This window comes from Melospiza georgiana, chromosome 27 (assembly GCF_028018845.1).
Source record: "Melospiza georgiana isolate bMelGeo1 chromosome 27, bMelGeo1.pri, whole genome shotgun sequence".
Classification (NCBI taxonomy): Eukaryota; Metazoa; Chordata; class Aves; order Passeriformes; family Passerellidae; genus Melospiza; species Melospiza georgiana.
In genome coordinates this window covers 6,090,718-6,113,219 of record NC_080456.1, presented here as the reverse complement: position 1 = coordinate 6,113,219, position 22,502 = coordinate 6,090,718, and the positions used below count along the sequence as shown (strand labels likewise).

Below are 22,502 nucleotides of genomic sequence, written 5' to 3'. Positions count from 1 at the left end.
GGGCGGGGATGGGGCCGGGATAGGGCGAGAATAGGGCCAGGATGGAGCGGGAATGGGGCCAGGATGGAGCGGGAATGGAACGGGGATGGGGCCGGGATGGGGCCGGGATGGAGCGGGGATGGGGCGGGGATGCGGCCGGGATGGAGCGGGAATGGAACCGGGATGGAGCGGGGATGGGGCCGGGGTATAGCCGGCTTGGAGCCGGGACGCGGCCGCGGCTGAGCCATTCCCCGTTCCGCAGCGGGAGCCCGCTCTCCGCCCCGGAGAGCCCCAGCGAGCCCGGGCCCGGCGGGGACGCGGAGCCCGCGGCCGCCCCCGGCCCCGGCGGCGATGCGGAGCCCGGGCCCGGCGGCGCGGAGGCCGCGGGACAGAGCGGAGCGGGGGCCGAGGAGCCCGACGAGGAGGCGGCCCCGGCCAGGCCGTCGCAGAACATCGCGGTGCAGGTGGGTGCAGCTCCCCGGGGCTCCGCCGTGCAGGTGGGTGCAGCTCCCGGGGCTCCGCCGTGCAGGTGGGTGCAGCTCCCGGGGCTCCTGTAGCTCCCCGGGGCTCCGCCGTGCAGGTGGGTGCAGCTCCGCCGTGCAGGTGGGTGCAGCTCACTCCGGGGTTGTGCTTTGCGGGGCCAGGGCTCTGCAAGGCTCCTGTGGAACCCAGAGGACAAAGAACTGAGTAAGCCGTGGCTGAAGGGTAGAACACGTCTGTACCACTGCTGTATGCCCGGTCCTCTGCTTGAATTTTAATTAATCTTTAATTAAAATTTGACCCTAATGAGGCCACACCTGGAGTGCCGTGTTTAGGTCTGGGCTGCTCAGTACAGGAAAGAGAAGGAGCTACTGAAGAAGGGTGAAGTGGAGGCTGTGAAGATGATGAGGGGTTTGGAGCATCTCTCTAGAAGGAGAGGCTGCAGGAGCTGGGCCTAGTTGGGCTAGATAAGTCTGAGAGGGGATCCCATTAATGCATATAAATATCTCCAGGGGGTGTCAGAGGATGGTGCCAGCTTCTTTTTGTTGGTGCCTAGCTATAGGATGAGGAACGATGGCCGTAAACGAAAATGATAAGTGTCATCACAATATGACAGAGATCTCCTTTCTGTGGAGGGTGGCAGAGCACTGGAGCAGGTGCCAGGGAGGGCCTGGAGTCCCTCTCTGGTCACTGCAGGGTCTGATCTCAATCATGTCCCTTCACAGACCGACTTCAAGGCGGCTGATGCAGACGTGAACACAGACCAGGACATTGAGAAGAACCTGGTGGGTATCAAAGCCCTGTGCTCAGGCTCTGCTGCTCACACTCCCAGGCACAGGAGCTGGAGCTGTTCTTCTCACTTTATTCCTGTCAAAATAGAATCACAGACTCATTGCAGTTGGAAAAGACCAAGTCCATCAAATGTCAGCCTTGAAGTCTGTTACAGGCTGTCCTTGTCCTCTCCCCTGCAGGACAAGATGATGTCCGAGAGGGCCTTGCTGAAGGAGCGCTACCAGGAGGTGTTGGACAAACAGAGGCAGGTGGAGAATCAGCTGCAGGTCCAGCTCAAGCAGCTCCAGCAGCGGAGGGAAGAGGAGATGAAAAACCACCAGGTATTTGGTGAAGAGCTGCTTTTGTTTAACCTGCCCTGTAATTAATTTTAAAGTCTTTATGAAGAGGCCGGAGAACCTGCAGTCCAGAGCATCAGTCTCCTCAGTTTCCTCATAATAACCAATTTATATCTTGACTCAATCTGCTAAAAATACTTTGCTGTGTAATCTCATTAACCAATTAATCTAAAAAAAAAGTATTTTAAATCAAAACCGTTACTTGGTAATTTTGCTCTATATCTGTGTGATGTTTCTTTTACTCCAGGAGATCCTGAAAGCCATTCAGGACGTTACGATCAAGCGAGAAGAGACTAAGAAGAAGATGGAGAAAGAAAAGAAAGAATTCCTGCAGAAAGAGCAGGATCTCAAAGCTGAAATTGAGAAACTCTGTGAGAAAGGCAGAAGGTATTTGTACAGAAAATAAAGTATTTTTGGGGAAGAAGACCTTGCTTAACCGTGATAGAAACCTGATGGAGCAAAGAGCTTTAAACTTTTAGGAAGCAGTGAGTATTTAGGTCAGACCTGTACACGGATGAATTTAGGATAGGCCCTGTATTTGAATTAACATTTTTATGGAGCCATTCTGTTATGTCGTAGAGCTCTGGTTTTTATTCTGAGGCTCAGTGGTGTTTTTGGGTAAAACTCCTCCAGTGATGGCTCCGAGTGCTCAGCCCTTTTCCCCCAAGTGACGGTGGCAGAGCACGTGCTGGGGGAGCAGCTCAGCTGCCTGCAGCCAGCCTGGTTCTGTGCCACAGCTTTGTGCAGTGTCATGAGACAGCAGGATTTGTGCTCCAGAGGCTGTTTTTGGTGGCTGTTTTCCCACACACATTGCAGGGAGCCCTCCCCAGCCCGTGGTGTGGGGATGGGGATGTTTGGATGTGGGCCCTGCTGTGTTGGGGTTCCAGCTGTGCTGTCCCTTTTCTCCCGTGCAGGTTGCTGAAGGAGCAGGAGGAGAAGGAAAACAAGATTGCCTCTCTGATTGCAGAGCAGTCTGATGAGAAGTAAGGCTCTTATCCCTCACCTGATTAGTGCTGCCCAGAGCACTGTTCCTTCCTGTCATTCTGCCTCAGAGAGAATCCAGTGCTTTGGTTGGGACAGAGCAGAGACAGTGAGCCAGCACTGCTGGCCACTTACGTGCCCTGGAGGTTTTATCTCCTCTTTCAGCATCAGGGCTCTGGATTAAATCTTCCTTGATCCCAGTCACAAGCAGACTCCTGGGTACTTGTGACATAAAGATCCCACAAGATTAGAGCTTGTGCTTGGTCATTGACTCAGCTTGCAACTGCTACTTCTGACTGAGCTTCACCTCCCCAGAATTAGGGCAGACTGATGGCCCTGTCTGTTCCCCACAGCTGTCCAGCTGCACTAAACTCTGGGTATTTAGAGCTGGGCAGAGATGCTCCAGGTGTTCCCAAAGCACAGGTGGAAATGCCCAGCTTTAAACTTCTCCAGGACCAGAACAGCAGAGCTGCTCGTGTTGGTTCCTGGTTCAGATCTTCCCTGGGGTTGGACTGAATTTTGCTGAGAGGAATTCCCCTTGTTTGGCCCAGTGTCTTTGCACACTGCTTGTTTGTGTGCTCTGGAGCAGCTCACTGCTGGGACAGGCTCACACAGCCCAGGGAGCTGGGGCTGGTGTCACGGGCTGGAGACTGCTGATCTGCCATGTTCCAGCCATCCAGAGCTCCTGGGATCCATCCTCTGGGGCCGTTCCAGTGCCTGAGCCCGAGGGGGCTCATCCTGCTCTGCTCTGCTCCGTTCTGTGTGCAGGCAGCTGTGGGAGATGGAGCTGGACAAGCTGAAGAACCAGCACAATGAAATCAACAGGAACATTCTCGAGGAGACAGAGCGGGCCTGGAAGGCAGAGGTGAGCAGGTGACTCCTGCCCTGCAGAGTGGCTGGTTTGAGGTTCCAGCTGGGTAATGGGCAGTGCTGTGAAAGCAGGAGCAAGGCCTAGTCCCGCTCTGTGGGATAAGAGGAGAGATGAACACGTGTCAGTGCAGGGAGCATTAGCAGGGAGCCGTGCCCAGTGCCTGGGCTGGCAGCAAGAAATGGAAGTACAAAACTGAGCCTCTGTCCACAGATCCTGTCCCTGGAGAGCCGGAAGGAGCTGCTGGTGTTGAAACTAGAAGAAGCAGAAAAAGAAGCAGAGCTACACCTCACCTACCTCAAGTAAGTCTGTGATGTGTCAGAAGTGGCAGGGAGGGTCCCTCAGGTGTCCCCATCTCCTCTTCCTCTGCTTACCTTGGAGGTTGGACTGGAATAGTTCAGGATTTGCTGTGGTTTTCTTGGTGTGATTCAGTAATGTCCCACAGCAAGGGCATGTGGGGCTGTGCTGGTCCCCTGTCACTGTTCACCAGCCAGTGCTGCTGGCTGTGGTGTCCCTGTGTGTCCCCCAGGTGCGTCCCTCTCCCTTGTGGGGTGCCTCACTGGGGGTGAGCCCTTCCCACCCCTCTGGAGGAGGGGAAGCCAGGGGCGTGTGCGGGTTGCTGTTCCCACCTTGCAGCCAGTGAGAGCACAGTTGCAAGTGGGAAAGTTCAGCTGTGCTTGCAGGTCTGCACCACCCACGCTGGAGACCATGAGGCCAAAGCAGGAGTGGGAGATGAGGCTCAACAGGATACGTATGACCAAGCAGAGTGTCCGAGTAAGTTCTGCTGACCTCTCCCAGCCTAGCAGTGAGCAGTTCTTCACACGCACAGTGGTTTAGATGCCACCCCCTGGTTTAGATGCCCCAAACTCGCTCAGCTTTGATAAACAATCCTGTTTTCTTCCCTCTCTGCCAGGATCAGTTCAATGACCACATCCAGATGGTGAGGAACGGCACAAAGCTGAGCAGCCTCCCCCAGATCCCAACACCAACGCTGCCTCCTCCGCCTTCAGAAGTGAGTGCCTCTCCAGCCCCACAGCGCGGTGCTGCCAGGCCCTGGCACAGCCTGCCTGGTGCTGGGCATGTGTGGGGTGGCCCGTTCCCTCTCTGGGCTTACCAGAGAGGAGGGGAAGGGTCTCCTTCCCTTTCAGCCGCCAGTGCCTGCAGTTCCCACCTTGCCTGCAGAGGAGGGCGCTCAGCTCTGCTTCCAGGCGCTCTCACTCTAACCAGCCTTTCCCTCCTGCCCCGCTTTTCTTTCTCAGACAGATTTCATGCTGACGGCATTCCAGCCCAGCCCCTCCCTGACCCCCCGGCTGCCCTTCCCCATCGGGCCCGTGCCCGTGCCCATGGTCATGCCCAGCGCCGATCCCCGGGCTCTGTCCTTCCCCCTGCTGAACCCCGCCATGTCCAGGCCCAACCAGCCCTCCCCACCCCTGCCCGCCTCCCAGGGCAGGAGCAGCCCGGTGGTGGCATCGCTGCTGGGCACCCACAGCCCCCACATGGCGCCCGCTGCCCCCATCCCTCCTCCGCCCGGCCTGGGCGGTGCCCCCGAGTTCCCCCGGGCCCAGCCGGCCGACAAGCTGGAGAAGCTGCTGGAGAAGCTGCTCACCCGCTTCCCTCAGTGCAACAAGTAAGGCTCTGCTGGGGGTTTTGGGGGGCGGGGGCTTGTGAGGGAGCTGGGATCAGGGGATGGGGGGCTCCTGGTGCCAGTGGGGGCTCTGGGGAGGGAGGCAGGCAGAGGTGGTGCTCTCCAGCAGGTCTGCCCTAGTGCAGGGGATGGGGATCACTGGGAGCTGTGCAGGGATATCTGGGCACAGCCCCCCCAGCCTGGCTCGGGGGGTTCCCTGCTCTTTCCCCAGTGCTTTGGGGAGAGAAGCTCCTCAGCACGGGGCTCACCTCACCGGGAGGGTGGAGGGGAAGCACACGGCCTCCCCCAGGCAGCCCTGGCTGAGGGATCCCGGTGTGTGAGCACCAGGAGCTCTTAGCAGGCTGCTGTCCACGCAGGGCCCAGCTGACCAACATCCTGCAGCAGATCAAGACTGCCCGCAGGACCATGGCCGGCCTGACCATGGAGGAGCTGAACCAGCTGGTGGCAGCCAAGCTGGCAGAGCAGCAGGAGCGGGCAGCGGCCGGTGCTCAGGTGGGACAGCCGGGGGGCTGCAGGGGGGCCTGGGGAGCGGGAGAGCTGCTGGGGAGCAGGAGAGCTGCTGGGGAGCAGGAGAGCTGCTGGGGAGCAGGGAGAGCTGCTGGGGAGCAGGAGAGCTGCCCCTGCTCCCTGGCTCCCCACAGAGCTCGGGCTGTGCGTCAGGGCTGTCCCCTGGGCTCCCTGTGCTGCTGACTGCAGCGTAACCAGGGAATGGTTTTCCCTGGGGTGACTCCTCTGTCCTTTCCTCCCTGGGCTGTTCTGACGTGCCTCCTCTGCCTGGCTGCAGCCTCTGGGCCGGATCAGGGCCCCCATGTTCTCTGCTCCCCTGCCTCAGATCAGCACACCCATGTTCCTGCCCCCGGCCCAGGTCGCCTACCCAGGAACGGCGTCACACGTGAGGATGCTTGGCTGGACTGGGGAGGGGGAGCCTGTCTGGGGTGTCCTGAAGGGATGGGATGAGCCCCTGGAGCTGGGAGCTCTCCTCACACAGCTGCCTGGCTGCTGAGGTGAATGGGGGAGGACTGGGGCACGGATCCTTTGGGTTTCACACTGGAACACAGGGACACGAGACAATGATGGTGGCTCTCAGGGTGTGGTGGCTGTGGGCAGAGGGGACTGTGGCCTCGGGCTGCAGCTGAATCTGGTCAGAGCTGTGTGTCTGACTTGCCTGCCTCCTCCCAGACCCCAGCTGCCTGTAAGCTGTGTCTGATGTGCCAGAAGCTCGTGCAGCCCGGTGACCTTCACCCCATGGCCTGCTCACACGTGCTGCACAAGGAGGTGAGTGTGTTCTGCTCAGAGCCTCCTCCTGCTCCTTCCAGGTGACCCTTCCCGAGTCCTTCTTGTCCTGACACCTTGCCAGGAGAAGGGTATGATCAATAAACAGCTTCCCTGCATCCTGTCATCCCATCCTTTACTCTTGGCTGGGCCACCCTGCATGGCCAGGGGGTGGTGGCTTTAGGAGCAGGCTGCCCTCGTGTCCCTGAGCCTGTGCTGTGTCTGTGAGGGTTGGATGCTGGAGCAAGGCAGTCTGGAAGGATCTGCAACACAGGGTCAGGGGAGAGCTGCCACTGCTGCCCCGGTGTCTGGGTGGGGATGCCAGACAGGAGCTCCTGGCAAGAGGAGGGGACATTGCTGTCCCATGGATCTGGCAGTGGGTCACCTGTGTGGGCAGCCCCCCATCCCAACAGCTCTGTGGCCTCAGTGGCCCAAGGAAATGGAAACTCCTGTTGAGGAGGGCCTGATGGTCCTGCAGGGGTGACAGGGGCTCCTTCCTCACGGTGACCTTGTGCTGGAGGCTGCAGGAGCAAAGGACACCACCCCTGAATCAAGTGGACAGTGATGGCACCTCTGGGTTGGGCCAGTGGCTCTTGACTAATTCTCTCTCTTCCAGTGCATCAAATTCTGGGCACAGACCAACACGAATGACACTTGCCCCTTTTGCCCAAGCCTCAAATGACGGCTGCTGGGACAGCGTGGGCCCCTGGGAGGAGTTGCTGTGAATAGACAGGATCAGTTCTAAGATTTCTACAGTTCTATATTTATACGATCATGTATACACATGTACATTTTTATTATATAGGTAATGTGTGTATAGAAAGTCTGTAAACATACAAATTCATAAATAAAGTGTGTATATTATGCAGTGATTTGCTGCAGCTCCTCATTTCTTATCCGCAGCCTTGCTGGCTTCTTCCAAATGAGGGTCAGCGTTCCCTGCTTGCTGGGAACCACCTCTGCCCACTTGGCTCCCATCAGCTCCTTTCCTCGGGCCATTCCTCATCACCTGCTGCCCCAACCCCTGCCACTCCTCACCTGCTCTTTCCCCTCGTGCCAGCGAACGAGTTGTGGACGAAGAGCCGATTTTTGTGGTCATTTATTTTAATGTCATAATAATTTACTGTGTTAACATTCATTGTTCTTACACAGACACTGGGTTACAGAGTACTGGAGCCTCCAGCGACAGCCCGTGGTCCCATCCTGTCCCATGCCCTCCCCTGCTGTCCCCGGGCCCGGGCAGGGAGCGCAGGGACGCGGCTGCGCTGCAGCTCGGGACAAACCAACCTGTCAGAATTCCTGCGTTCCCCCTCCTGTCCCTCCTGCTAGAGCGGGCTGGCTCACCAACCCTTTCTCCATGGATCTCGGTGGGATTGCGAGGTGCTCAGCACCGCTGAAAATCTGGCAATGACTCTCTAAAAATGCCCCCTCCCTTCCCTGGCAGTCTGTGGCAGGAACTGGGCACTGCTGGCAGCCCCAAGGGCACCCTGGTGCCCACCTGCTGCAGAACTGGGCACTGCTGGCAGCCCCTCTCCCCCAGGGCAGGGCAGGGCAGCCCCGGTGCCCACCCAGCTCTCAGGGCATGTTTTAAGGCAGTGGTCCACAACAGAGTCTCTGGGGTCCTGGGGGTCCTGGGCAGGCACGAGGGTGGGGGGAGAGCGTTGTCCTCTTGCGGGGAGTGGCTGGGTGGGGTTTGGAGCGGGGCTGGGGGCTCGGTGTGAGCAGGGGCAGTGTGGGGGCTGTTGTGGCAGTGCCCCTGCAGGGTGGCTGGTCTCCTACTCTGCCGGTGTTTCCTGGCTCCCTTGCTGCCCTCCCAGAGCGATGTCTGGCTGCAGGGGTTAATTAATTAACAAGCTCTGTGCTCGGTGAGTGCTGTGGGTGCTCAGTCTGTCCCTGCCTGACCCGGTGGCTCCGTGGGCAGCTGCCAGCTCAGCCCTGGCACTGCAGGTATCCCCTCTGCGTTCATGGAGGAGCGATGCCTTTGCACTGTGGAATCTCCGTGTCTGAGCCCTTTCCCACCCAGGCTGGAGGCAGAGAAGCAAGGGAATACAGCACTAGCACTGCCTGCAGGGTCACAGGTGTCTGCTCTGGGGAAGGGACGGTGATCCTGCAGCACGGGGAGGATCCTCACACGCTGAAAATCCTCTCTGAGCACAGAGGTGCCTTCTGTGCTCAGGCTCCTCTGGGCTTGGAGCCACTGCTCTTCGTGCTCCAGCCCTGCAGCCCCTCCTCGAGCCACCACCACATCTCCCACCACACACACGTGGCTGCACTGTGAGCCCCGGCCCTGCGCGCTGCCAACAACGGCTGAGCAGAAGGCTAAAAAGATTTAAAAAAAACCCCAAAACAAAACAGGACCGACCCCTAACGTTGGAACAGTGGCTTTCAGGGCTAGAATTAAAAATAGAGATATATGGATATACTGTACAGGTGAGAGGCAGCCGTGCTCTGTACACGTGGGACCGGCTCTGTACACGCTCTCAATGCGCTACCAGTGACACGCTTTGTAAAAAGAAAAAAATAAATACAACCATGTGTTTACAAAACAATAAACGCTGCAGTTCCCGCAGCTGCCGCCTGTCCCCGGGACGCCAGGGTGTCTCACAGCCAGGCCTGGACGTGTGGAGCGAGCAGGGAGGAGCTGCTGTGCCGTGGGGTGCGCTGGCGGTGAGCTGGGGGGCTGCAGGGGGGTCCAGGCTCCCCTATGGCTTACAAAGGGCTGGGAGGGCTGGGGTGCAGCCCCTGCCAGGGCTGGGAACCCCACTGCTGGCACTGGCTTCTGCATGGCAGCTGCTGCTGATGCTGGAAGCCAGGGCAGGGAGCTTCCCATGCCATGTGATGCGGGGAGAGGATGGGTGCCTGCTCCTGCCTGTCCCAGGAGAGGATGGGTGCCTGCTCCTGCCTGTCCCAGGAGGGTGCAGGAAGTCCTGGGGCTGGCAGCAACAGCAGCACAGCTCGGGAAGGCAGGAAAATGCAGGGAAAATGTGAGAGTGAGCGGTGTAGGGGCAGCAGGGCAGGAGGGAAAGCCCTGTCTGGGCAGCCCAGGCTGGCCCTGCAGGGCTGTCTCTGAAAAGCCCGAGGCTGGATGGCTCCAGGATGATCCCTGGAGTCTGGCTCAGTGCAGGGAATCACAGGGGAGGCACAGCTGCAGCACAGCTCCCTACAGGAGAGCATGGGCTGGCAGCTTCCCCACGGGGCGAGCTGGAAAGGGACGCACAGGGACGGAAGGGGACAGGCAGGGGATGGCTCATCGGCATCACTCCATCAAGCCAGGCAAGGCTGGGCGGGAGAGCTCGGCCCTGTCCTGGTGCTGGAGCACAGAAGCTGCCCCCAGCGCCCAGGATGGGGTTGCCGAGCTCTCCCAGTGCCCAGTGCCACGCTCCTGCTGCAGCTCCCAGACGAACGGAGCCCGGGCCGGGGCTCCCCTGGCTGCTGGCCCTGAGGGACACCGAGTCCCCAGGGTGAGCTCCCCACACTCCACCACACCCCGGGAGCGAGGCCCTGCCCTGCTGCCTCACCTGCAGCCCCGGGGCTGTGCCCGCTCTGCCCTCACTTCAGCAGGGAGATGTCGTCCGCAAAGTCGTCGTGGTCCCGCCGCAGGCAGCGGAAGCAGCGCCACTGGAACACCATGAGGCACAGGGGCAGCATGAAGAGGGCGCAGATGGCCGCCATGACGTAGGCGATGGTCATCAGCGTGGACTCGTCCGTCTGCGGGATGTTGTAGCCGCAGTCCTCCATGTTGGAGTGCAGGTGGGGCCCGTCCACCGCCGCCGTCCGGAACTCGTCGTGCACTGCGGGAAGGGAGGCAGGCTCTGGTGTCTGCACACCCACTGCCCTCCATGCCCATGCAGGAAGGGAGGCAGGCTCTGGTCTCTGCACACCCACTGCCCTCCATGCCCATGTGGGAAGGGAGGCAGGCTCTGGTCTCTGCACACCCACTGCCCTCCATGCCCATGCGGGAAGGGAGGCAGGGTCTGGTGTCTGCACACCCACTGCCCTCCATGGCCACGTGGGAAGGGAGGCAGGGTCTGCTGTCTGCACACCCACTGCCCTCCATGCCCATGCGGGAAGGGAGGCAGGCTCTGGTCTCTGCACACCTGTGACCGTGTTCAGAGGGCTCCAAGGATGAGGGAAGAGATGAGGATCTGACTCCATGTCTCAGAAGGCTTCATTTATTATTTTATGATATATATTATGCTATGTTATGTTATATGTTATGTTATATCATATTGTATTAAAACTATACTAAAAGAATAGAAGAAAGGATTTCATCTGAAGTCTAGATAATAATAGAAAAATAAAGAATGATAACAAAAGCTTCTGTCTCGGACAGAGAGCCCGAGCCAGCTCACTGTGATTGGCCATTAATTAGAAACAACTCTAGGAGACCAATCCCAGATGCACCTGTTGCATTCCACAGCAGCAGATAACCATTGCTTACATTTTGTCCCTGAGGCCTCCCAGCTTCTCAGGAGGAAAGGGTTTTTCACAGAAGATGTCTGTGACACACACCCACGTCCCCTCCATGCCTCCCCGCGGGCCCAGCTCACCGTGGCAGGCGCTGACGGCAAAGCCGATGCGCTTGCGGGCGCGGTCGAACACCACGTAGAAACCCTCCATGATCACAGCGCCCATGACGGTGCCCGTGGAGGACTGGGAGATGGCAAACTTGTAGCAGTCATCCTGAGAGGTGGCCACGTCCTCCACCGGGCGCAGGTATTGCTGCAGGGGCAGGGGGGCGCTCAGGGAAGGGGCGCGGGAGGCAGCTGCGCCCACCCAGCCGTGCCCTGCCCTCTCCAGCCTGGCTCTGGCCAGCCCAGCGCTCACCTGGGGCAGGATGGTGATCCGGAAGGACTGGTTGGTGGCCTCCCCCATCAGGTAGAGGGACAGCACCGGGAAGATGTGCCAGGGGGTGGTGCCGACCTGCCAGCAAACCAGCTGCTCCCCCAGCCAGAAGCCGTCTGGGAACTTCTCCGTCTGCCAGAGGGAAAGGGGAGGTGAGCGGGGCCAAGCTGGGCAGGCAGCAGAGATGCCAGGCTGGTGAGGGGCAGCCACACTGCCTCAGCCCCTGGGCTGTGCCCGTGGGGAAGGGATGGGTTCCACTGACCGAAGATGCTGTTTTGATGGATTTCACCGCAGCCTCAAACACCTTCTTCGGCAGCCTGAGGTTGGTGGTCCCGCTGTCCACAATGCTCTTGTCGTAGTTGTACTGGGGGCAGAAAGGAGGAGTGACCCACGTGCGGGACCCCAGCCCACTGCCCTGAGCAATGCTGGGTGCCTCCAGTGCCCGTGGGGCAGTGCCACCCCTGCCCACTCACCTCCTTGCAGTCCATGTTCAGGTCCTGCCCGTTGACCTCCAGCTTGACGATGATGACCTCGTAGTACCACTCCTTGCGGATGGGGGTGTACCAGATGTCACCCACATACAGCGAGCGGTCGATGCCCCCGATGATCTGCAGGGCAGACAGGACGGCGCTGCCACCACGCGCTGGCAGTGCCACAGAGGAACCCCCCAGCCACCTGTGCAGGGCTCACCATGCTGCCTCCCACCGAGGCCACGGCCTCTGTCTCGTTGGGAGAGAAGCCTGTCCCGCACAGCTGCAGGGAGAAGATGTTGGGCACCCGCGTCTGCTTCACCAGCGAGTCAAAGAAGGGCTCCAGGCTGTCGTCGGGCTGGTGGCAGAGAGAGCAGAGGCAGGACAGGGATGTGTCAGTGCTGTCCCTTCTCCAGGAGCTCTCTGCACCCAGGGGAGCTCCCCTCAGCAGCACTGCTGTGCCCCAGGGGACAAACAGGGACAAGGAAAAAGGCAACTGAAGCGTTTTGGTGCTGACATCCGGGACTGCCAGCCAGGACTCACCCGGGCAATCTCGGCATACGCCAGCCCCAGGATCCCTTCCCAGTTGGAGCCGTTGATGAAGAATTTGTCAGACTCGGTGATGGCAGCGATGTTGGCTCTGACAGTGACGTTGGGGCCGTGGGGGATGGTGACAAGGTCAGTGCCCAGCTCCCCTTCCCACTTGCCCTGGGTGTAGGGCACGTACACCCCCTTCCGCAGGTCACGGTAGGTGCTGGACCTGCAAGGGCGGCAAAGGGACGAGTCAGACCAGCAGGGTTTGTGTGCACCCAGCCATTCCAGAGGCCAGGTCATGCCTGGCAGGGTCAGACCCGCAGCAAGGAGAAGCAGTGTGCCCGAGAGGCTGTGCCCTGTGTCCCCCCACAATACTCACAGCTGCCGCTGGTAGTATCTCCGGAGGAAGGGGTGTGGTGCAGCTCCCACAGCGAAGTTACTGCTCCCTGTGTCCACCAGGATATTCAGCTGCAGAAGGAAGAAAGACAGGAAGGGCCATGAGTGCAGTGGGACCCCCTTTTGTTGTGCCCAGAGAGGAGAGAAGGAGGAGGCGGAGCAGGAGGCAGCGACATCGGGGAGTTGCACAAAGAGCAAACACCATCCTGCACTGTGCAAACAGAGCGTGAGCTCCTCGCTCAGCCTCAGCCCCCAAATCCACAGGCAGGACTCAGGAACCACTTGGCAGGTGCCTTGGGGCAGCAACACAGGGTGCACAGGCTGCCCCTGCCAGGAAAGCAGATTTGCTGGCACTGCTGGTGGGCAGCATGGCTGGCGGGCAGCCCCCGCGGTCCCTGTGCCCGCTGATCACCACCCATATGCTGAGCCCTGCTCCCGATTCATTCCTGCCTGGGCAGGATTACCATGCTGGCAAACATCCCACTGGCAGGCCAGGAGTGGGCCAGCCTGATCCTGCCCTCAGCTGACCCGTGCCCGTGGCCCTGGTGAGGAGAGGGGCAGGAGAGGGCTGGGACTGCCCTGGTGGGATTGCCCTGGTGGGATTGGGGCTGTCTGAGCCTCCTGGCTGTGCTGGGCAGCAGAGCTCGGGGTCAGCCCTGGCCCCAGACCCAGGAGCTGCCTCACAGCAGCACCCCGGGCAGCAGCTCCAGGGCTTTGGCCCCTAATCTGTGCAGGCAGAGGCAGAGGAAGGAGGTTAATGCGCTTGTGTTAATCGCAGCAGCGCCGGCTGCAGCTGCAGATTCCTCTCCCTGACAGGGGCTGGCACGTCCTGAGTGCCCCAGCTCCACCTCCCTGCCAAGGGGAACGTTTCAGGCTGTGGGTAAAGCTCAGAGCAGCACCTTCACCCCCCCATTACCCACCCTGGGCAGGTGCCAGCTCAGCACCCACCACACAGCCTGGCAACCCGGCACCTGCACTGCCAGGGCTGCTCCCAGCTCTGTGCCATTAGGGGCCACCTGCTCCATCCTCACGGCTCATCTGCAGTCCCCAGGGCACCCAGAGGAGCCTGGTTTCCCTGGAGAAGGACCTGCTGAGCTGACGCTGCAGGCAGAGGAGGCAGGGAGGGCTTTCACTCTCACAGGCTCCATCCTGCTGGAGGGGTCACGCACAGCACCCACGTGGAGAGGACCCAGATCCTCGAGACTCAGCCCAGCCATCCATTCAGGCCAGGACATGGCACGTGAACCAAGGAGGCCAGGACATGTGTGGCAGTCCCTGCACTGCCTGAAACCTGTCTCTGGAAGTGACAGCCCCTCCAGGCACCTCAGCAGCAGCACTGGCTCCGTGCCACACACGTCCCTAGAGCTGTGTGCTGCTCCTGGGGCACCAATCCTGTGCCATCTGTCCCAAAACACCAGCTCCTGCTGCTCGGCTCACCCCTCTCTCCCCTGTGTGTTTATGAATCAGTCCGTTCTGGGGAGCCAGGGAAACCAACACGCTTGGGCACATGGAATGTGTGAGCAATCAGCTGCTGACGGTGACTTGGCAGCGCAGCACGGCTCAGAACCAAAATTACAGCACAAGGGGACACAGAAACTTCCTTGTCAGCATCGGGAAGGTGAAAGGAAAGGTGAGGAGATGGATCACCCTCTCCCTGCTGCGTGAGAGCCTTTGGGAAGGATGCACCCACCCCGGGGCAAGCAGGCTCCCAATTTCCTGCAGAGGCACAGCAGAACTCTTTCATAGGAATCCTCTGATTCCATTGCAGTGCCTGGAGGGATTCTGCTCCAGCACACACACACACACACACAGGCACCACGTTTGCATTTGGAAGCAATCCAGGGCTGAAGATGCTGCCCAAAGGGTGGCTGGCTCCGGAACGCGCGGGTGCCTGGAACAGGTGGTTCGCACGGAAATTATCTGGCAGCTGCGACACGTGGCAGGCAGGAGATGATGAAATCACATTTAAAACCAGATTTTAGAAATAATCTCCTCCCTTTTTTTTCCTCCCAAACACACCCTGCCAGGCAATGCATCCCAGGCACACGAGGACAACACAATAGTGCTCCCAGAGATGCAATTTCCATGGCAGTGCTGTCGTTCCTCCATCCACTCCTTGCTCCCATTGCTCTCTCCCACCACGCACACAGAGCACAGCCAGCTCGTGGGGAACAACCAGCCTTTATTTCAGGGCCTGTGTGGGTGCTGGCTGTTCTGGCAGCACCCAAAAAGTGCTGATGGCAGGCATGAGGGAACGTGGCCCTGTGCTTGGAGGAACTGGAGCCTCGATCACCGAGCTGGACCTCCGGGCCAGACTTGTTGCTGGTGACAACGGGGATCAGGATGGGCACAAAAGGATTTAGCAGTGGGAACCTCCCCCATCTCGTCCATAAAAGAGGGGAGGAGCTGGTTGCCCTGCGCTGTGTGAGTGGCACCTGGCACTCAGCACTCACCCTGTCCCCAGCAGGCAGGCACACGGTGGCACACGAGCTGGGCAGCGTGTGAGGGATGCCGACAAAAAGATGGAGCGGGATCAGAGCCTGGTGACGCACCAACGCCTGCTCTGCCGGCTCCCTTTCCATCCCATTTTCCTGCACTTTGCCTCCCCACGCTGCCCCAACTCCCGCGCAGCAAAAACCATCACGAGGTGCCCGGGAAAGCCGAGCTCGGGAGGATTTCTGGAGGATTTCCGCGGCCGGGAGCAGCAGGCAGAGGCAGGCAGCAGCTGCGCCCGGGGCTGCGCTGGGAGGAGCTGCCAAGCGCTGCTCGGCCGTGGGCTCCTCCGTGCCCGCATGTGCCCGCTCCAGGCGGGCACGGGGCTGCGCAGCCACATCCCACCCGCCCGCCGCCCACAGCCCCGCGGCTCCCGCGGCACCCGCGGCTCGGGAGCGGGGAGGGAGGAGGGATGGAGCGGGGAGGGAGGGATGGAGCGATGCAGCCTGGCTCGCCCGCACGTAGAGGCACACGCAGCACCGGCCCCTGCGCCCGGGCAGCCCCGGGAGCGCCGGGGTCACCTTCGGCGGGGCCCTGCGGCCAGTTTTAGCCGAAAGGCGGCGGGAAAAGCATCAGCGGAGCGATGAGAAGCAGGAATGGTGCCCGGGCCGTGCGGTGAGAGGCACGCGAAGCCATGGTGGCACCCGCAGCGCTTCTGCTCCGCGCCCCGCAGCCCCGCAGCGGGCCGGAGCGGCACCCGCAGCCGCCGGGGCGCGGGGAATGCAGGGGATGAGGGAGATGCGGGGGATGCGAGAGATGCGGGGCTCCCCTCCCACCTCACCTTCTGCGGGGGGCTGCCCACCGTCATCTCCACGTAGTAGCCCTGCCCGGACTTGCCCCGCAGGTTGTCGATCATGTCCACGAAGCTGCCGGCGCTGTCGGGCTCGGCGTCCAGCGGCGCCCGGCGCTGCCGGAGCCCCGACGGCGGGGCCGCGCCGCCCCGCAGCGGCAGGCGGATGCGCGGCGGGGCCGGGAGGGCGCGCACGACGCCCAGCCACAGCAGCAGCCAGGGCCAGGCGGGCGCCATGGCCGCGGGGAGCGGGGGGGACGCGGTCAGCGGGCCCGCAGCGCCCCGCGCCTCGGCGGGGCGGCCGCGCCGGGGCGGGCGGGCGGCGCGGCGGCGGCGGGCATGGCGGCGCGCACGGACCCGCCCCGGAAAGCCCGCCCGCCGGCGGAAGCGCTCGCCGAGAGACCCGCCCCGGCCCTGCCCGCTGCCCGCGGCCCGTGGCCGCTCCCCCTGGCCGTGCCCGTCCCGCTGCCCCGCCCCGCCCCGCCGGGACGCACCGGGACGCGCCGGGACGGACCGGGCCGGGCCGCGGGCGGTACCCACGCGTCGCCATGGCAACCGCAGCCCCGGCGGCCCCGCCGCGGTGACGTCATGCATCCTGCCTCCGCGGCGGCCAATGGGGTGGCGCGCATCGCCCCGCCGGCCAATGGCGGGGAGGGGGCGGGGAGGGGGCGGGCCCCGGGGCAGCGGCCGCGGCGGCTCCCGCGCTCCGGCAACCGGCGGCACCCGCGGGGCGGCGGACGGGGCCCGCGGCACGGTGAGCGGCGGGCGGGCGGGGCTCCACGGCGGCGGGGAGCCGGGCCCGGGCCCCGGGAGGGTCCCCTCGGTGAGCGGGGGCTGCGGGGAGCGGCCCCGCGCCGCGCGGTTCCGGCCTCCCGCCGCACGCGGGCTCGGGCTGTGCGAGTGTCGCGTGGGTGCTGCCGTGATACGGGCGAAAATGGCTTTTTTCCCTACTTTTTCAACTACCCTGTCAACCAAAGCTGTTTGTGCTCCTTGCCAGCCGCGCTTTTGCCGTGGCTCCGGGCTGGCGCGGCGGCGGCTGCGCTGCGGCTTCGGTTCTGTTTGCACGGGGCTATAGAACGGTTTTTCGGGTTGGAACGCACCTGAAAATCACCCATTTCCACCCTATGCCGTGGGCATGGGCCTTCCACTACCCCAGTTCGCTCCAAGCCCCCCATCCAACCTGGCCTTGAACGCTTCCAGTGATGGGGCTGCCACAGCTTCTCTGGGCACCCTCAGGGGAAAGAATTCCCTCCCCAGATCTCACCTAAATCCTCCTCTTTTAGTTTAAAGCCGTTCCCCCGTGTCCCCATCTATTGTAGCTGCCCCACAAGCACTGAAAGGTCGCACTGAGGTCTCTCTGTTTGTGGTGAGGCAGGTTCTCCAGGAGAGGAGTGAGCCCATCATTCATCCCCCGGGGCCAATTCCAGGGATGGGAGACGGGGCTGAGATGGTTTTGGGAGAGGAAAATAGGAACACAAGGCCCTGAGTGAGGTGCCCACACCCAAGTGCTCTGGCTGGGGACGTTTGGGAGGGGCAGTGGTGTGGTTTGGATCTCCTGAGGATATCTTCACCTGGAAGTGCCAGGATTAGTTAGTTGCTGCTTCTAAGACTGACTTTACATAAGAGTTATAAATACAGCGTGGGCTGAGGACACAGGGAGGTGGAGAGGGCAGTGCTGGCCGTGTCACAGGTGCTGATCCTGCTCTGGTGCTGTCACTGCAGGTACCTGGCAGGTGCCACAACCCCCGGGTCTCACAGGGAAAGCACAGGAATGCGTTTTGCACTGAGAATTTGGGGGGGGTTAGGCTGGAATGTTTGACCTTGGCGTTCAGTTGTGTGTTTGAGCAGCAGTTGTGGTCCTGCAGTGCTTGTGCTGGCCAGATGTGGCCACCCAGAGCCACAGGTGAGGCTTTGGGGTGAGCTGGGTGAATTCCAGCTGTGAACCGTGCTGGATGGGCTGGAAGGGCCCAGCTGTGCTGTGCCCTGGGAGTTAAATCACAAAGCAATGCTTTGGGAGAGCTGGTTGGTTTCTCTTCCTTCCCTGTCTCATTTCAGCTTATTTTTGACCTGGTTAAGAAGTGCCTGAAGCATCTTTCCTGTAGGAGCTGTGAGGCCTGGTGGCTGTGGTTATAACTGTGTTCCAGTTCAGCTCTGCTCTCCGTTTCCACAGCCCATGGCAGTGTGTGTGGGGGCTCTCTGGTTCAGTTTTGCTGTGTGTGCTGCAGCAGAAGGAATGGCTCTGCATGTACAGTTTTGTGTGTGTGCTGCAGCAGAAGGGCTCTGCCCTGTCCTGGGGCTGGGGCATTGCCTGTCCTGAGGGCAGCTGTGACTCTGTGCGGTTCCTCCCCGTGCCAGGTGTGGCACCCATGGCAGGGGCCGTGCGCATTGGGGACCAGCTCATTCTGGAGGAGGACTACAATGAATCCTACGTTCCCATGGAGCAGGGTGAGCGAGCCTGTCTCCCCAGGGGCTGGGAGGGGGGATTCAGGCATGCAGGTCACTTCTAGGGGCGTTCAGAACACGGGGATTGTTTCTGGAGTGCTGGAGAGGGCAGAGCACGGGGGAATTCAGCAGAGCTGAGTGTCACTCCGTGGTGTCACTGCCCCTGTCCCTGGCTCCACAGGCACTCAGGGCTCTGCTGCTGGCTTTGCCTCGGGATTTCCCAGTGTGCCCACAGCTCTGGCTGAGGAGGGTGGCTCTGCTGGCTGGACCAAGCTCACAGTTTGCTCTCTGTTTCCCCAGAAATCCGGGATTTTGCACCAACCATCGGGATTGACCCCGACAAGGAGTCGGAGCTGCTGTGGCTGGCCAGGGAGTGCCTGGTGACCCCCCTGCCCCCCGAGTGGAAGGCCTGGTGAGAGAGAGCTCTGGCAGCAGCTGTGCTGGGCATTCCCAGTGCCAGGACAAGGGGAGCAGCTCCAGCTGGCAGAGGATTGGGTTTGCTGGGGTGTCAGGAGTGGCAGAACAGTTTGGGAAGCTGGGTATGACATCCTGGGAGAGCTGCTTCCCTCACTGGTACATTTGTGGCCCCCTGGACGCATCACACTCCTCTTCCCTGAGCTTCAGGTGCTCCCACCATCAGCAAAGATACTCTGGCCTGTGCAGCTGTGTGTTTAATTTGTGCTCTTTCACCTTTCCCTGCTGTTTTTGCCCTGCAGCCAGGCTATCGCAGGGGGTGACGTCTATTTCTTCAACTTTGAGAGCGGCCTCTCCACGTGGGAGCACCCCTGTGATGAGCACTACAAGCAGCTGGTCATCAGGGAGAGGGAGAAGCTGCTGGCACGGGGCAGCCTGAAGAAGGAAAAGAAGGAGAAAAAAGAGAAGAAGGACAAGAAGGAGAAGAAAGAGAAGAAGAAGAAGGACAAGAAGGAGAAGCAGCTCCTGAAGGAGCTCCCTGTGAGTAGGATCTGCCTGAGAGCTTTGGGGAGGGCTGGGCAGGGGATGACAGGGACACAAAGGGCTTTGTGACCCCAGGCCCAGTGATGGGCAGTGAATCAGCTGGGTGGGAGCACTGGGGGTACAGAATCACCTTTGATTTTGGCTGTGAGAGTCTCTGGTGTGTCTGGGAGGGAGGGGAGTGTGCAGGACCCCTTCAGATGGGCCAGGCACCTGGAAAGCAGAGTGTGTGAGTGACTCAAGCCCTGTTTCCCCACCTGTCCCATGTGTGGGTGTGGGGTCTCTGCGCAGGGTCAGCCCCACAGCCCCTGTTTGCCCAGGGGAGCCCCTTGTCCCACCCCAAGGGCAGCAGTGTCACTGTGCTGTCCTGGCAGTGACCCCCCTGTGCTCCTGCAGCCCCCAGGCTCCCAGCTGGCCCCCATCCAGCCTCCCCTGGGCAGCCTCTCTCCTCTCCGTGGCCTCACCCCGCCTTCCTCCATCGCCCTCCGTGGGACCCTGGACCTGGGCAACGTGCTGGACTCCAGCCTGAGCCCCAAGGAAGGAACGCTGGTGAGGCTCCCTCTGCCCTGGGAATGTGCCCTGGAGGCACACCGCAAAGGTCACAGCTGTGGGGACACTTAAATGACAGGGTTTGTGGTCTTCTGCCACTTTGGAAATACTGTTGTATGTTAAAAAACTCTATTTTTCTTCTAGTGCTAAGTTAGTGGTGAGTTTTCTTTTGCTGTCTTTGGCAGATTGAAAGAGTTGTTTCAATAACTGTTGCAGAGGAAAAAAGAATGTTAAGTTTTAGTAGAAAGTGGTGCCCAAATGAAGCATGACAAACAATGCAAATGATGCAATTTAATAAACTACTTTCACTCTTCTATTTAAGAATAAAATTTAAAGAGCTATCGTCCTGGTTAGTGTAAGGTTTACAACCGTGTGGAATGCTTTGTGTATTTATTACTAGAAAGTGACCTGGGGGTCAATGAAACTTGTTAAATGGGAAGAAATTGACCCTTTAAAGGAAGCCAAAGCAAAATGTGTGCAAAACATAAACACCTTCAAAAGTAAACAAAGATGTTTAGGGGTAGGAAACTGACGGAACCCAGCAGCCCAGTGTCTCAGTGGGTCTGCATCTCCCTTTCCTGCTGTCTGACCTGTCCCTTCCCTGGCTCCTGGCCTGCACAGCCTGCAGAGATCCCAAAGCCCTCCAGCCACACCAGGAACCTGCTGGATTTGATCTGTGAAGAGAAACGTCCCTTGAACGTGGCAGTGCCAGAGAAATGGAGGGAGGAAGATGAGGACAGTGACAATGAGGTATTTGTGTGCCCTGGCTGTGAGCAGAGTGCTGGAGCCTCCTGGTGCTCTCCTGGGAGTGGCTCTTCCATTTGTGCTCTTTTCTTTGTGCTGCTCGGTCCCCAAAATCATCTGATCCTGTTTTCACATGGAATGAACATCTGCCATGGTGTTATTCCAAGATTAATTTGGAGGTGCATTGCCATGGCTCTGCTGCCCAATTTCACTGCAGAGGAACCCCTCCTGCAGCATTGCACAGGTCAGAACTCCATTTTGGCCATTTATTTATTTAATTTTTTTTATCCTTCAGAGTTTCCCTGGGACCTCAAGGCTGTTAAAAAACGTGTACCTGGATGTTGAAGCCCTGGCAGGCAGCTTTGACTTTGAGGTAAGACCAGGGTGATGATCCAGGTGGGAGAGGCACTGCCAGGGGATGAGGGTGCAGGAATAGTGCCAGAAGGATGAGTTTGCTGTGAGAGTGAGGAAGAGGCACCTCCGTTCTGCTCTCTGTTTGTCAGGGAGGAAGGCTCAGTGAGCAGGAGGCACCTCCATTCTGCTCTCTGTTTGTCAGGGAGGAAGGCTCAGTGAGCAGGAGGCACCTCCATTCTGCTCTCTGTTTGTCAGGGAGGAAGGCTCAGTGAGGAAGAGGCACCTCCATTCTGCTCTCTGTTTGTGGAGGAAGGCTCAGTGAGGAAGAGGCACCTCCATTCTGATCTCTGTTTGTCAGGGCTGTGGAGGAAGGCTCAGTGAGGAAGAGGCACTCCATTCTGTTCATCAGGGCTGTGGAGGAAGGCTCAGTGAGGAAGAGGCACTCCATTCTGTTCATCAGGGCTGTGGAGGAAGGCTCAGTGAGGAAGAGGCAGCTCCATTCTGTTCATCAGGGCTGTGGAGGAAGGCTCAGTGAGGAAGAGGCACCTCCATTCTGTTGATCAGGGCTGGGAGGAAGGCTCCTTGGCAGCAGAAGCTGCAGTGCTGGCCCTGGGCAGGGGACAGGGGAGGCTCCTTTGGGAATGCTCTGCTGCTGTCCCTGGGTTCCACAGGAGCCCTGCACGTGTCCCCTTCTCTGTGCCAGCACCAAACCTGCTCTCCTTTCTCCTCAGCCTGCTGCTAAATCCCAGGCTGGGGCTCAGAGCAGGCAGAGCAGCCGAGGCTTGGGCAGGGGCTGTGCTTTCCCTGCCTGCCTGAGCTGGGATCAGGCTTAGCATGACAAGGGCACAATGGGAAGTGCGTTGTAAGCAGCTCTGGTGATTTGGCCCGACTGTTTGTGCTGACATTAATCCTTTCTCACCGCTTTGAAAATCCTGTTCCAGTATCTGAAAGGCAAATTAATTTCTTTTAAAGTGTTTTAGAGTATTTTCCTTATCCTTTTCACGGCGCAGGAAAATTAAGCTGTAAAGCACTTTGCTGGAGAACCTATTCAGGGCGCTGGGCAGGATCTGCAGAGGCTTATGCTAAAGTGGATGTGACAAAGAGAGCCCTGGCTGTCTCATCTCCAGACAACAGCAGCCTGTGGGGGCCCAGCTCCTCGCTGCAATGTTAATGTCTGCAGGAACAAAGAGCTGCCTTGGCATTTCAGTGCCGTGGGGATGGGGCTCTGGGAGTCCTTTATAGAATGGCAATTGCTGCCCAAGAGCCAGGCTGCTGGCCCAGAGGGGCGATAGCCTGGTCCTGATAAGGCAGCAGTGCCCGACTGGAAAACGGAATTCCTCTGTAGCTCCATGAGATGGCAGCAGAAAAGCATCCCTAGGAGGAGCCTCTCTCCAAAGCAGCAGACAAGGGTTTGAGTAGCAGGTCCTAAGGGGGAAGTCTAAGCAGAAATGGGTGAAATAATGAAAAAACTGCTTCATGTAGCCCGTGGTCAGGGTTGTCTGTCTGTATTGGAAGGAAATAGGAGGTTTTAGTGACTTGCTGAGCCAGGATGTTGGGTGGAGCAGAGGCAGCATCAGAC

At 59.8% G+C, this 22,502-nt stretch overlaps 3 protein-coding genes across 7 annotated transcripts in view; 2 read left to right on the top strand and 1 right to left on the bottom strand.

The window, feature by feature from the left end:
• The first annotated feature begins 140 nt into the window (after nucleotides 1–140).
• RNF214 (ring finger protein 214) lies at nucleotides 141–7,224 on the top strand. The gene is made up of 14 exons (XM_058041144.1): nucleotides 141–443; nucleotides 1,185–1,244; nucleotides 1,431–1,571; nucleotides 1,834–1,973; nucleotides 2,501–2,569; nucleotides 3,336–3,432; nucleotides 3,649–3,737; nucleotides 4,119–4,209; nucleotides 4,349–4,447; nucleotides 4,695–5,062; nucleotides 5,437–5,572; nucleotides 5,865–5,972; nucleotides 6,260–6,355; nucleotides 6,969–7,224. Exons 1-14 carry the CDS (start codon nucleotides 141–143, stop codon nucleotides 7,032–7,034), a joined length of 1,863 nt encoding a protein of 620 aa, XP_057897127.1. The 3' UTR covers nucleotides 7,035–7,224.
• Nucleotides 7,225–7,432: 208 nt separating this feature from the next.
• On the bottom strand, nucleotides 7,433–16,117 carry BACE1 (beta-secretase 1). Its single transcript, XM_058041154.1, has 9 exons — nucleotides 15,872–16,117; nucleotides 12,581–12,669; nucleotides 12,211–12,427; nucleotides 11,888–12,025; nucleotides 11,671–11,805; nucleotides 11,460–11,561; nucleotides 11,180–11,329; nucleotides 10,903–11,074; nucleotides 7,433–10,143 (listed from the first exon to the last, which is right to left on the bottom strand). The coding sequence occupies exons 1-9, from the start codon at nucleotides 16,115–16,117 to the stop codon at nucleotides 9,902–9,904; spliced, it is 1,491 nt and encodes a 496-aa protein (XP_057897137.1). The 3' UTR covers nucleotides 7,433–9,901.
• A 462-nt stretch (nucleotides 16,118–16,579) lies between these two features.
• CEP164 (centrosomal protein 164) overlaps nucleotides 16,580–22,502 on the top strand; it is a 28,374-nt gene continuing 22,451 nt past the window's right edge. For 3 of the 5 annotated variants that reach the window (XM_058041336.1, XM_058041335.1, XM_058041332.1), the window contains exons 1-6: nucleotides 17,114–18,325; nucleotides 18,623–18,734; nucleotides 19,039–19,276; nucleotides 19,673–19,825; nucleotides 20,447–20,575; nucleotides 20,865–20,942. In XM_058041336.1, coding sequence (XP_057897319.1) covers nucleotides 18,124–18,325; nucleotides 18,623–18,734; nucleotides 19,039–19,276; nucleotides 19,673–19,825; nucleotides 20,447–20,575; nucleotides 20,865–20,942 — 912 coding nt within the window. In that variant the 5' untranslated portion in view covers nucleotides 17,114–18,123. Of the gene's footprint in view, nucleotides 16,635–17,113; nucleotides 18,326–18,622; nucleotides 18,735–19,038; nucleotides 19,277–19,672; nucleotides 19,826–20,446; nucleotides 20,576–20,864; nucleotides 20,943–22,502 lie in introns of those variants that run through there. The other 2 variants (XM_058041334.1, XM_058041333.1) reach the window with 2 other exon arrangements.

Excerpts from the sequence above, each read along its gene's own strand:
- BACE1 (XM_058041154.1), bottom strand. The coding sequence starts at position 16,117 with ATGGCGCCCGCCTGGCCCTGGCTGCTGCTGTGGCTGGGCGTCGTGCGC. Across the intron at positions 11,075-11,179 it reads GGATCACCATCCTGCCCCAG|CAATACCTGCGCCCGGTGGA; the intron begins GTGAGCGCTGGG and ends CTGCCCCTGCAG. Across the intron at positions 10,144-10,902 it reads TGCCGTCAGCGCCTGCCACG|TGCACGACGAGTTCCGGACG; the intron begins GTGAGCTGGGCC and ends CCCTTCCCGCAG.
- RNF214 (XM_058041144.1), top strand. The coding sequence starts at position 141 with ATGGAGCGGGAATGGAACCGGGATGGAGCGGGGATGGGGCCGGGGTAT. Across the intron at positions 4,448-4,694 it reads TGCCTCCTCCGCCTTCAGAA|ACAGATTTCATGCTGACGGC; the intron begins GTGAGTGCCTCT and ends TTTCTTTCTCAG. Across the intron at positions 5,573-5,864 it reads GGGCAGCGGCCGGTGCTCAG|CCTCTGGGCCGGATCAGGGC; the intron begins GTGGGACAGCCG and ends GCCTGGCTGCAG.